General features: G+C 39.0%; 1 protein-coding gene across 1 annotated transcript in view; it reads right to left on the bottom strand.

The window, feature by feature from the left end:
* The window catches only part of msrab (methionine sulfoxide reductase Ab), a 53,373-nt gene extending 45,444 nt beyond the window's left edge, over positions 1–7,929 (bottom strand). Inside the window, exon 1 of the mRNA XM_054795758.1 lies at positions 7,746–7,929. Coding sequence (XP_054651733.1) covers positions 7,746–7,818 — 73 coding nt within the window. The 5' untranslated portion in view covers positions 7,819–7,929. The remainder of the gene's footprint in view (positions 1–7,745) is intronic.
* Positions 7,930–13,637: the final 5,708 nt, after the last annotated feature.

The raw sequence follows: 13,637 nt of genomic DNA, 5'->3' as shown, positions 1-13,637 counted from the left end.
CACTTTCCCATCATGCCTCATGCGCTTCTCACCAACACAATCTAATCACTCCCACACTGACCTCTCAAACTCATTTTTCCCCCCATGGAGCAGCTGGCAAAAGCCCAGGCTGTGCCAGGCTGGCTCCTTTCACAAGCATAACCCCAAAACTCCCTCCCTTCTCCAGCTCTCACACGCCTAAACGCCTAAAGAAGCAGCCCACCTTGCAGCCACAACGACTGGCGAGTTTACTCAAGACAACAACAGGCTGGGGGGATTCGCAAAATGGAGTTTCCCTGACTTGGAAGAGATATGGGTAAAATTCCTTTGATGCCCGTTTTGTTTTGACAATACAGCGGAACACTTGGGTCACCTAGATTGTTGCCATTACAATGATGTTTGTGTGTGGCTTGATCGGAATCAAAATATCAAATCGAGTGGCCGTGTTAAAATGGTCATTACTAGTCCAGGACAAAACAAACAACAGTATCTTTTTAAAGGGCTGATAAAGTCCTGTTTGACTGGTTTTTGTGGGCATTTAGTTTTTATTAGCCTCCGGTTCAACCCGTGGCCCCCGTGGTTCTCACCAAAATTTGGAGTCCAAGCGGCGCAACATGGGAGGGGTGCTATCCCGGATGCCAAAACCTGTGACGGTAAGGTCGATTTCCAGACTGCTCGGTTTGTTCCCTTCCAAAAAAAAAAAATTCATTCCCTCTCTGCTCTTTCTCTTCCCTCCCTCTTGCTACTCCTCTTCCCAGCTTCACATAGGTTGGCAGCGTGCTAGGCACGAGTCGTCGGAGGAGGCTGAAGCTTTATACTGGTGCCAACTACCCTCTGCTGTATGGCAGGATGGGAAGGGGCGAGGATGAGTGTTTGGGGGAGTAACACAGGGGAGGGGAGGTAAGGCTGTTGGGGGAGGTGGTCCAAGACTGATAACAGCCAAATGAACAACACAATGTGGCTGTGTGGCTCCAAAACCCGACTCCCTGTTATGTTTCATTTATCAAACTCCATTTCTTAAGAAGGTTTCATGACTGAGAAGACCTTTTGAGTCCCCAAAATTGGATGGTGAGAGTGGTCCAAGTTTCTGTTCTGCATCCTAACAACCAAATCAGTTGCTATCGACTACGAACAACAATAACTACCAATGGCTCAGTTGTCTTCTACATGCTAGATGGTGGAACATGCTCATAGATCCCAATCTGAAAAACAATAAGAAGGGGTACGATTGGGAAGCACATCCACAAGGTCTGTAATGAATAAGGCCTACTGAAATTAGATCCAGGCTTGTTCCAAATAGGGATGGATGCCTTGTTTTCAATTGCCTGTACTTCACCTTGATGTTAGGAACCATAATCTATCAAGACCAACATCTGAAGACTTTCAATGATTGGGCTAGACACCTTAGTCCAGCCTTGAATTCTAATTCCTCACCTTCCTTATGAAGACATTTTGAACAATTCTGTGTGTACAACTTAATAGTAACAGTTGAATAGGAACTCTCCTATAGAGGACATGGTTAAATGAATATGGTATAAGAACTTGACAGCCTGGATCTCAACACAAACAAACACCTTAGGGCACAGCTAAAAACTGAGATTGCCAATCAGACAATCTCTCAGGTCCAAAATCAGTGACCTTAGACCCAACTGTCATTTTGTTGAATGGGCAAAAATCCCCGGACACTAAAAAAAATTTAGTGGAAAGTCATCTCAGAAAACATGGGACCAACTCCAAATATTTTTAATTTTTCACTTTCATGTCTGTCTGTGAACCGACATGGTACTTTTGTCTATATAGTGTGGCTGCAACTCGATCTGAGGGTGACAGTGTGGGTCTTCTTCCAGACCTTGGCAAACTGATGACACACCCAAATATATTGGACTTACTGTACATAAAATTGTTTGAACTGATTATCTTGCAATCTTCAGTATTTCCAAAATGGTTCCAAAAGACATTCGCAAAATGTGTAAAACTACAACTCCCCTTCTGAGATCATCACTGATGTTCTTATACTTTTCCATTGTTCTGAGGATTGGTTGTTCCAGTAAGTGCCATCAAACAAACCCTTTTTATGATGTGAAAGAGAAACTACCAGCTGCACTCAATCAAGATCATTAACAAGAAGTTAATAGGGCCAGGCCTTGTCCAGTTAAGAGACACAGTGGAACCTTCCGCAACATTTACTACAAGACTGAAGCGAGTGTATGTATACATTTGAGACTGCATGTATAATTTTGACCCAGTGTAAATTAGAGCAAAGTTTCATAAATAGTTAAAAAAAAATGATTGAAGATTGTATACTCATTACACCTTGGAAAGAGATCAACATTCAAATAAATCATTAGGGGCCCAAAATGAATATGGCATTCATGCCCGTTATGAGTACATGTAAATATCTGACCGCTACTGTACAAATTATTCATATCCATATCCAGAAGCCTTGTTTAAGGTCAGATTTGAAGACCACTTAAATCTCCGCTCTTGAGCAAATCTCTCGTTTATTTATGTATTGTTTCTACACAATTTGCATGTTTAATTTGCCGCCTTGCATACATTTCACTAACCTACAAGGGCATCTGGAGTTAGCAAAAAGATCACAGAGGAAAATAAAAGAAGAAGAAGAAGAAAAAAAAAATATATATATATATATATATATATATTTCCTTTTCCTCTCTGTATATATATATATATATAAAATTATCTATCTTCACCATGAAGCTGCTGTTAAGAGTTATGGTGGAGCATGTAGCAGAAATTGATGCTGGTCAGCTGACCTCCCCCATCCTGTTTGGAAGAAATATTGGCAGTCTATCCCACACTGCCTGACAATAATAGCTGGTGTGCCCCTACCATGTAGCAATCTGCCACTGGATCATTCTCACCAAGGTCAGCAAGTACATTAGAAAGACAGGAGGGAGACTGGGAGGGGACATCAGAACATGGAGCATCTTTTAAAGCCAAGATAGAAGTGATGTTCATTTTGAAAAGAAGTGGGGATGCCATTATTGACTGCAAACATGCTGTTCCATACCACAACTCCAACTAAGGACACACTCAAACAAACCTAAGCCACTCCCCCCTGCCGTGGAACAGATTTGTGCCATGCGGCGTCTCCGAGCTGCTTGGACAGACGGAGCAGGAACCTACGACGGGGTGGAGCCTTCATGCGCATAATGCCCAGATGGGTCTCTGGACGCTACGACAATGTGTTCCCCCGATGCGCTCACATGTTTGTCACGTGATGTATTTTGTCAGGAAGACGAGGGCAGGTGATGGCGGGGAAGCACTCCATTCAAACTACACAGACGCAACTAAATCAATAATTGAAGAAACAAGATGAAAACACATATTGGGTATCCTTGCACTCAACCAAAATGCGACACGAAGTAGGGCAACAACAGTAGTATAACCTATTTGTGTACTTGAGCACAGGGGTCCCTAAGTACCAGGCCGCGGCCTGGTACCGGTGCATGGGCGGGGCCAAACTGGGCGAGAAGCTTTCAGGTGCAATGATGAAAAAAGTTCACTTAAAAAAATACATTTGTAAATAACTACATCAAATTTTATATAAATGCAAATCAATTTTGGAAATATGGGCCATTAATTCATTAAAAAAATAAAAAATACAGTTCCAAATCCCACAGTTTTTGCATGTACAGTATATGTTGTTTGTTGTGAGCGGTGACCGGTCCCACTTTGATCGATGGTCCTTGAAGGCAACATTGTACGTGTGCTGACTTTCTCCCACACTGCACAGATAATAGACTACTATACTGTATCTTTACCGTTTTTCTTTCACCTTATATTTGGTCTCAAATATGAGGGAATGCACAAAGGTAAGTTTTGATGTTATTGAGTGGTAATGTTCATATTTGTTGGCGCACAACTTCAAGTTAATTCATGCTAGCACACTGCCTTTTACCACACAAATCATATCAAACAGCAACATAATAATCTTCTCTGAAAAACAAACTCAGTGCTCAGACTGGTGGATGGTGGGTCTGTATTGATTTTGTGCTTGTAATTTGATGTTGATGTTGTTACTGTCTTAGTTTTACTCAATACATAATAAAAACGACACATTAGTCATAAAGAATCCTGACACGTGAAGGTCAGTCATGGCATCCCATCTAGGACCTGTATTGTTCAGCGTTTATATGTCCCCCTTAGCCAATATCATTCCAAAATATTCCACTAACTTCCACTGCTATGCAGATGACACACCACTGTACTTATCAATGAAACCTAACCAAACCACTCACCCCCCGCAATACAGTCAGAAACCTTGATGTCATCTTCGATCAGGACCTTTCCTTTAGTTCCCAAATACGCCAAGTGTCAAAAACAGCATTTTTCCATTTACAAAACAAAGAAATTCCTGCTGCTACCAAATGCAGATAGACTTGTTCATGCTTTCGTGATCTCCAGGTTGGATTGTTGTAAGTATCTGTTAATAGGTTGCCCTATGAAATCTTTAAAGACCCTTCACTTAGTCCAAATGCTGCCGCACGAATATTAACCGGAACCAGAAGAAGAGATCATATCTCACCCGTATAGGCCTCACTGCACTGGTTACCTGTCAAATTTAGAACTGACTTTAAAATTCTTCTTGCATATGAAGCACTACACGGTCAGGCACCAGTACATCTTAAAGAGCTGCTACAATGTAGAACCCTATCAACCCAGGAGAACACTACGCTACCAGAATTTACAATTACTTGCCACTCAGAGCATTTAGTTATCAGACTCCCCTGTTGTGGAACCATCCGGATGGCAGACACCCTGTCTCAAACTCAAAACCTACCTCTTTGCTAAATCACATACCTAGAACTGACACTCCTCTATGTTCCTTGGACTATGACCAAGACCAAGACTTCTGGCTTGATCTACCATCTATCCCTTTATTTTTATATCTTAACTCAACCGGTCGAGACAGACGGCCACCCCACAGAGCCTGGGTTCTGTTCAAGGTTTCTTCCCCAGAGGGAGATTTTCTTTGCCTCCGTCGCCAAGTGCTTGCTCATGTGGGGTTTCAGTTGGTTCTCTCTTTTCATTTATGAATGTGACCTTCATGTGTAAAGTGCCATGAAATAACTGTTGTTTTCATTTGGCGCTATACAATGAAATTGAATTGAATTGGTGCTTGTGTGTCTCACTGAATATTACAGTACCGTTACTCACGCCTAGTGACCAGTGTAGAATACTATTTTGTCTTTGAATGCCTTATAGTTTGATTTGAGTTCATTTAGCCATTTTGATGCTTGGAAATGCTTAATTTAGGCAAAAAAATACCTAAAATCAGCTTAAAAATGCATTTTCTGACTAATAATAGACGTATTCAAACATGAAAAAATATGATTTATTCAGATATTTTTGAAAAACCGTGATAGAGTGAAGTTGCAAAATTTGAACCGCAAAGTGGCGAAATATTTATATATTAGGACTGTCAAAGTTAATGCGTTAATAACGGAGTTAACAAAATTCCCTTTAACTGCACTATTTTTTTGACGCACAATTAACGTGCGCACGTCCTGTTTGGCCCTCAGCCCACACCGTAGTTTGGGAAAACGCAGGGGTGTGGCAGTTAATCTTGAGCCACAAGCGGGAACAAATATTGAGCAGAAATGAAGTAAAAAAAAGGGTATTTTGAATGGTAAGTTTACCTTCAAAACCCTGGCAGAGGGCTCTCTTGACAAGACCAAAGTTATTTGTATCTAATCACAGAGTACGTCGACTCTCAAATGTCACTTGCTTGATTCAGATGGAGAAACTGAAGAATTTAGAGAATGTCCTGGAGCGCTGCAGTTATTTTTTATTGTCATTTATACAGTGGTGCCTTGGCAGATGAGTGTCCCAACTAACGAGTGTTTTTTCTTTACGAACCATCTCTCGGCTGCAAGCTAAAATCTGGGTTACGAGCTGCTACAGGCAGGCATATAGCCAAAGACAGCTTTGGGGCTTGTGTCACCTTAGTATGTGTAGACAAAGCAGAGCGAGCACACATACAACGCTCAATGAGATGGCAGTAAAGGCTTGCAAGGGAATTTATTATCATTATTATTATTATAATTATTATTTATAAGCAATTTATTAGCATTTGTGCTTGAACTGCTGTTTTTCAAGAGGACAGAATAAAACTTGCATGTTGTGTCATATTTCCACGCTGTTGAAGTCGCCAGACCAAGAAAAGTGTGATGAAATGTGTGTACAAGAGTGTATGTGTGTGTATGTCTGTAAAAGAGTGTTTTGAATTGACGTATAAGCTATAGCCTGACTGCACTACAGTATACAGTATACTAGTTCTGTAGACTCCTAACTGTTCTTCTGCATCCTGTTTTCATTTGACTTAGTTGGTGGGTGCTTTTACAAACCTTTATTTGTAATGTTAGTCACAATTATATTTGGTGAGATTATTTGCTTGAAGAAAATTATATTTCAGTGTTGGACAGTTTATCAGACCAATGTATACTCGTTGTACATTGTGTTTGTTTTTTATATATTCGAGTCCATTTTGTGTTGCATTGCTTAAAAAAAACAAACAAACAGAATGTTTAGCAAACAAAAATGTGCACAAAGAAAACATATTGTCCAATCTGATGTTGATAGGTGTATTAAAAAAACTTGATTAAAAATTATCTTACAAAAGGTACATTTATGATAGATAAAAACTTATTTCTAAAGGTGATTATTTGTGATTGATTATGAGTTAACTCCGAACAAAATGTGATTAAATAATGATTATATGTTTTAATCGACTGACAGACCTAATAAAAATATATAAAATCATATTTTTTTACTTTATGAAACTTTTATAAAGAGCAGTAAAATATATTTATATATATCATCAATTTCTTAATCTCACTTAAAACTTTAAATCTTTGATAAACTTTAAAATAAATTAAGTTTATGTAGTCAGTTTACTAAGATGATGTGCCAGTGTACTGCAAAAAAGATTTAAAAAAACAAAACTTATTTTTGAACTAATAATATACTGTATATATATATATATATTTTTTACTATTTTAGACCAATGACCTTATTTTAAGTCGCATCTAAGTAGTATCTAAGTATATTACTTAAAACAGGGAAATTATTTGCCAACAGAACAAGAAAATATGACTTCCCAAAACACAAAAAACAAGTAAACTGGCATTTTGGCAAATTTTCTTTTTGGCCTGGCTGATTATTTTTGCTTATTTTAATTAATATACATCTGATTTTAGTACATGCTACTTACGATAAGCAAATTGGTCTTTGCGTACACAAATACTATACGTACGTAAAAGTAAATGGTCACACCAATCTAAGATTTCAGCTTTTGCAGTAACGGAGCACATTAATTATATGTTCATTTGAACATGCTTAACAAAGATACATTGAAGTTTACTCTTGCACAATTCAACATGTTTGAAAGGGAGTAGGAAGAATCAGAGCTTATTTTTCATAAACTTACTACCTACATAAACTTGGTATTTAAACTTCATCAGGACAAGTTTTTTTTTTTTGCAAGTCAAATACACTTTCAAATACATTTTCCAGAGAAAGATATATGGGAATACTTAAATTTTTTTTTAATTCAATGTTTTTCAATGTAAACCAAAAAACAGATGACGGAATCAACCCTGAAAATTGTTGGGCTTGTTTGTGCATCAGCATGTATTTCAACGTTTAGTTTAAAAACTTTATAGTTTCATTTTTTGCTGTGTCGCGACTGCACCACACCTGAGCACTTTGGTGACAAACTTTGACATGATGTTAATTACCTGCGACGACCATTTTTTCCTCTCGTCCCGCGAGGGCGCGCTCCCTACTCGGCATCTGAGTCTTATCTGACATTGTCTCCTCTGCCTGTGTGGTCCACGCACGCCACCAGAAACACCGTTTGCTCAGAGAGATTAAGAAGGGAAAAAATGACTTGAGTGTGAAGCAGCGATCCAGCACAGTGAGGCTGAGGAGGAGGAGATGAGGGTGGAGGATTGGAGGGGGTAGGGTGACCGGTGGTAACGCCATGGATATGAATATTCATTACGCGTGGGCTACCTCGTGCACCGCATAATAACTAGTCAAGGGGTTAATATGACTCTGGCACAAAAAGCCTATGCCACACTGCGTGCGGGAATGAAATTAAATTTAAATAAATATCCGCGTCGTTCGGCATGCAAATGAGCGTGCCATTTGTCGGCGCTCGTTTACGGCGGAGGGGACGCCTCACATGTTGGAGTAGTTATGGCTGAGTACGTACGTCTTTTGTGGTTTCGGGTGCGTTAATCCAGAAAGGGAACAGCTTGTTGAACGCACTCAAAAAACAAAACAAATAAATAGCAACAGCATTCTGAATAATATACAATACAAAGAACTGACAAACGTTAGTCGGTTTTGTTTAATTCACTGTGCAGCCGTGTGATGAGCAACAATACCGACATTGACGGTTTAAAACCACTGGATCAGGGGCGTCCATACTGCCTCACAGGGGCCGTTTGCGGCCAGCAGCTGTTTTTTTTATTGGCCCGTGGCACTTTCTAAAAATATAATTTTATAAAGTCAAAATATTATGGGAATAAAGTCATAATTACGAGATGAACATTTACAGGTAGAAAGTTGAAATAGTTGGAAAATTAAAAAGCCAACACCAGAATAATGGAAAAACTAGCAGTAACATTACAAGAATAACGTCAAAATATTAAGAGAAAAAAATTAATATTCGACCAAGAAAAAGTCAACATTTTACGAGAATACATTCATAATATTGCGAGGATGAATAATGTCATTTTCGTAGCACAGGGTTGAAATATTAACAAAAAAATAATGTTTTTTTTTTTTTTGTTTCAAAAGTTGTAATATTATGAGAAACAAACAAAACAATGAATAAAGTTATAATTTTTGGGAAATTAGGTTGGGGAAAAAGTCATAGTGTAACGAGAATGAAGTCAAAATATTAACGGAGTAAAGTCAAAATTACAAGAAGAAAATTTACAGGCAGAAACCTGAAATAGTTGGAAAATGTAAAAAAAACGCACAGCAGCAGAAATGGAAAAGCCAGCAGTAACTTTACGAGAATAAAGTCAAAATATTCAGGGAAAAAAGTCGTATTCTAAAAAGAAAAAAAGGCACAATTTGATGGCCGCGACGCTCGCATCTTCATCAGCTGTGGAACACGTAAGTAAACAAGATGGCTGCACACGAGCGAAAGTAACACAGAGCGATTTGTGAGGTCAGATTTTTTTCAAGGAGGCATTTTTGTGATGCAAATGCATTACTCTTTTGAACGCAAATTGCTTTGAGAAGCCAAAGCCTTTACTTAAATGGCCCCACCAAATAACCGGAACTACGTTCCACTTCACCGAAATTCGACCAGAACTGGGCTCACGGGACGAAGTCGGGTGTAAGTCACTGTTGATGTACGACACTGCTGATGGGGATGTCATACAACTTCATGTCAAAAGAAATCAGAGCTATCCCTTTAAATATTCATTTATCCCTTTTATTCATCATTTATATGTGTTTGTATTAGGACTGTCAAAGTTGACGTGGAAGTTTCCTTTAACGATTAATGTGCGCACGTCCTGTTTGAGCCTTAGCCCACACCGTAGTTGGAGAAAACGCAGCGGAGGATATGGAGCCACAAGCAGGAGCAAATATTGAGGAGAAATGGACAAACAAAAGGGTATTTTGAATGGTAGCTTTAACTTCAAAGCCATGGCAGATGGCACTCGCAACTACACCAAAGTTATTTGTATCTACTTTCGCTCTGAGTTGAGTTGTCAAATAGTACGTACGTCAACTGTGAGAAAGACGTGACAAGGTGGAGCGCTGCACTTTTAATTGTCATTTATACAGCGGTATCTTGGTATCCGAGTGTTTTTTGTTTTTTTTAAGACACGAGCCGTCTCTCGGCTGATATTTTGCATTGAACTGCGAGCTAAAATTTGGTTGAGGAGTTGCTAGTTACCGGCAGGCATAGCCGAGGACAGCTATTTGTGGGCTTTTGTCAGTGTGACCGCGGCTGAAGACGTGAATGGATGTAAATAGCATTAGAGTTTGGAGTTTGTTTTTTAGAGAGGTGCACCGCACAAATATACACATTAGCACTCAATAAGGTAATCAAATATTAGCTTTATGCATTCCCACATGGTATCACAGCATTTGGGACCAAATACGAGGTGAAAGAAAAAGGCAAAAAATACAGTATAGTGGTCTATCTGTGCTGTGTGGGGGAAAGTTAGAAGGTGAGGTCACGGACCGTTGAACAAAGTGGGACAAGTCGCCACTCGCATAAACATGCAAAAACTGTGGTGCTTCTAACTGTACATTGTTTTTTGAATAAAATTTCCAAAATTGACATCCATTTGCATAAAATTTGATGCAGTTATTTACAAAGTATTACATTTTTTAAGTGTTTTTTTTATTTGTTTTTTTTAAATCATTGTTCCTGAATGTTTTCCGTGGCTTGGTATTTGGGGACCCCTGCCTTACAGCATGCTTGGAGATATGATGCGCTCTTTTACACATTTGAAAATACTGTAAGAATGCCACTTTCATAGAATTGGCTTCTTTATTTCATAATGTAAGATTAATGTCGATTTTATATAGATATAGATATAGATATATATATATATACACTGTAGTTAACTATGGACAAAATTCAATTCATCGCAATGAAATATTCCATCCATCCATTTTCTATGCCGCTTATCCTCATTAGGGTCGCGGTGGTATGCTTGACAGCCCTAATTTATATGCATTTCAAATTGTTTTCTACATGTCAAACTATAATTGTAAAACTATAAAAACGTGTTTTGTGTTAACATTTTTGGCTTTCTGGAACGGATTAATTGGATTTACATTACTTCTTATGGGAAAAATTGATTCAGTTAGAGTCCTTTTCGGTTCAAGTCGGACCTATCGGAACAAATTAATGACACTAACAGAGGTTCCACTGCACATAATTTCTGTGTTTCGTTGTTAGCTAGCAGGCTACCCTGTGGTTCATAGCACATGGCGTAAGAACGAGACTGTACTTTTTTTCCCATTCTTAGGTGGATGGGTTCCAATGTGACTCAAAATGGCAAATAGAGAACATCAATTGTGTAGATTTTGCGCAAGCTTGCTAACAGCGACAGCGATCGAACAATACGTCTTCGCATCACTATTATATGACATCATCACATACGCTACCATTTAGCACACAAGGCGGCTTATGGATCGCGAAAGATGCATAAAACCAAATTGCAAGTCCGAATAAGATAACAGGTGGCAGTTGAAAAGGAAAGGACCAGGACTGAATGATTATGATTACACTGCTGTAAGCTAAGGTTATAAGACACAGCCTGACAAAGTGATGTGATGGTAATAAGGATGATTATTTATGTGTGGGCGCGTAATGCGTCCTCCTCTTACACGCTCTACAAGTGACAAAGAATTCAGGACGTCGTTCCTCTGTGTAACGCCAGCCAGAATAACATCACACCCTGCTGCAACTCCCTCTTTTCCTCTTTGCTTGCTCTCTTATCTGCCGGGGAAATGAAGCTCAATCACCTGCGGAGGAGCTGAGGGCGGGTGGGGGGGGGGGGGGGGGGTGGGGGGGGGGGGGTGGGGGGGTTTGCAATGCAAATGCCAGGTAATTACCGCAACACGAGGGGAGTGCACGAATACATATGAAAATAGAGGCGAAAGAAAAAAAAGAGCTGGAAATCGAGAAAGAGATGAACCAAATGCCGGGTTCACATGCCTGTTGATGCGTGATGATTGTCGGAAGAATGAGGAAGGAGGGGAGAGGTGAGAGGGGAGATCACGATGCAAAACCTGATGACATCTGGTTGTGACTGTCTGCAACATCAACGTGTGCAACCTGCTAGAAAACAATTAACAAGACTTCTACTGTGATGCTCTTGACTCCAAACAACATTTGTGGTGACTTTTGCACCCAATAAAATTGTTAGTACATTAGTAAAGCCTAATCCTTATTGGACCAGACATGCATGGTGGTAGATGACGACCTGGGACAATCGGGGATGACAATGTATCCCACAAGGCATCATGTGGCTTCATGCACATTTACCGTATAAACTATTCAACAGAAAATAATTTCCGCGCAATTGAAACGGCTGCTCGTCTTTTGGATGACATTTAAATAAATATGTCATAATGTCATAAAAACAGATGATAACAATACAAATGTTGACCTCTCAAGTACTTTGGACATGAGCCAAAGAAAACTGTGTCCTTTTTTGAAAATGTTATTTCTATTTTGTGGAATGTGGAATGAAATTATGGAACGGACTGAGTAAGGAACTCAAACAATGCACCAAAATTAACGATTTCAAGAAACAGTTGATGATGTTAATAAAGTACAAGGAAGAAGAGACCTGAAACATGGTATAATACATACAATACAGTCATGAAAAAAAGTATTAGACCGCCCTTGTTTCTTCAGTTTATTGATCCATTTAAATGCCTGCTACATTTGTTTGGACAAATACACTGGGTTCTCCACTTACGAACATCCGACTTGCGAACATTCGGAGATACGAATGCAAGCTGACTGGTCTATATTTTCATGTATTTTGTCAAAAATTGCGATACTTTTGTCATTTGAATTTGTTTGAAAATGGTGCTGTACAGTGCTACCGTATCATCTACGAGGAGAAGAAAAGGAAGACCATACAAACTTCCATTGAAAGCTTCTTCAAACGTAGATCTGCTACTCCTGCACCGTCGTCACCAAGTGACTTGCCACCAATGCCTACACCTTTGTCTGCACCTTCGTCGCCAATTCCTTCCACCTCAGTAGTTTCCCCTGAACTACCTCTTTTAGAAGAGTCTACTGACGATGACGATTTGTCTTTTTTTTCAATAACTCCTCCTCTAACTCCTCTTCAAAGGTAAATAACATTTATCATTACGTTTTATTATATCATTTTTATTATTATTGTTTTTTTCATTAGTTATCCTTGTTTAATATCACTACTACATCCAAACTCATATATACATACAGTACATACGCATATATGTATATATGTATACACGTACATGTAGTACCCATATAATTGGTAACATTACCTTTTGTTCGACTTACGAACAAATTGACTTGTGAACGGCCGTCTGGAACCAATTGTGTTCGTAAGTTGGGAACCTAGTGTATAATGATGATAACAAATATAGCTCAGAAGAGTTTCATTTAAGAGCTGATATCTAGCAACTTCCATGGTTTTCTTCATAATAACCAAAACCACTTAAGTTCTTACATGATTAGCTATACTGTAGCATTGTACTAACCCAAAAATGTGACTCGTATTAGCTCTTTTTGTTGTCATTGTTATATTTGTCCAAACAAAAGGTACCTTTTGTTGTATCAGGCATTAAAATGAACAAGAAACTGAAGAAACAAGGGTGGTCTAATCATTTTCCCCGGTGACTGTATGTATTTTCTCCTTTTAGGAGAATATTGCGTTTATTTTCTTTTTTAACACACAGACAAAAAGACAAAACAAGGCACAAATGTGTATGATTGCATATGATTATTTGTAGGGTTGAATGTTTTGGGGATTTTTCTACCAGTTCTCCTGAAAATTCACAGTCATTTTTAGAATCGCATGGTAGATTGGGTAAAATGCCTTTGCAATACATTTACGGCCCACGGTCCAACCCAAGTTAGG

The sequence above is a fragment of the Dunckerocampus dactyliophorus genome, chromosome 13, assembly GCF_027744805.1.
Source record: "Dunckerocampus dactyliophorus isolate RoL2022-P2 chromosome 13, RoL_Ddac_1.1, whole genome shotgun sequence".
Classification (NCBI taxonomy): Eukaryota; Metazoa; Chordata; class Actinopteri; order Syngnathiformes; family Syngnathidae; genus Dunckerocampus; species Dunckerocampus dactyliophorus.
The sequence above is the reverse complement of the archived record's forward strand: the minus strand, read 5'-3'. Positions and strand labels throughout refer to the sequence as shown.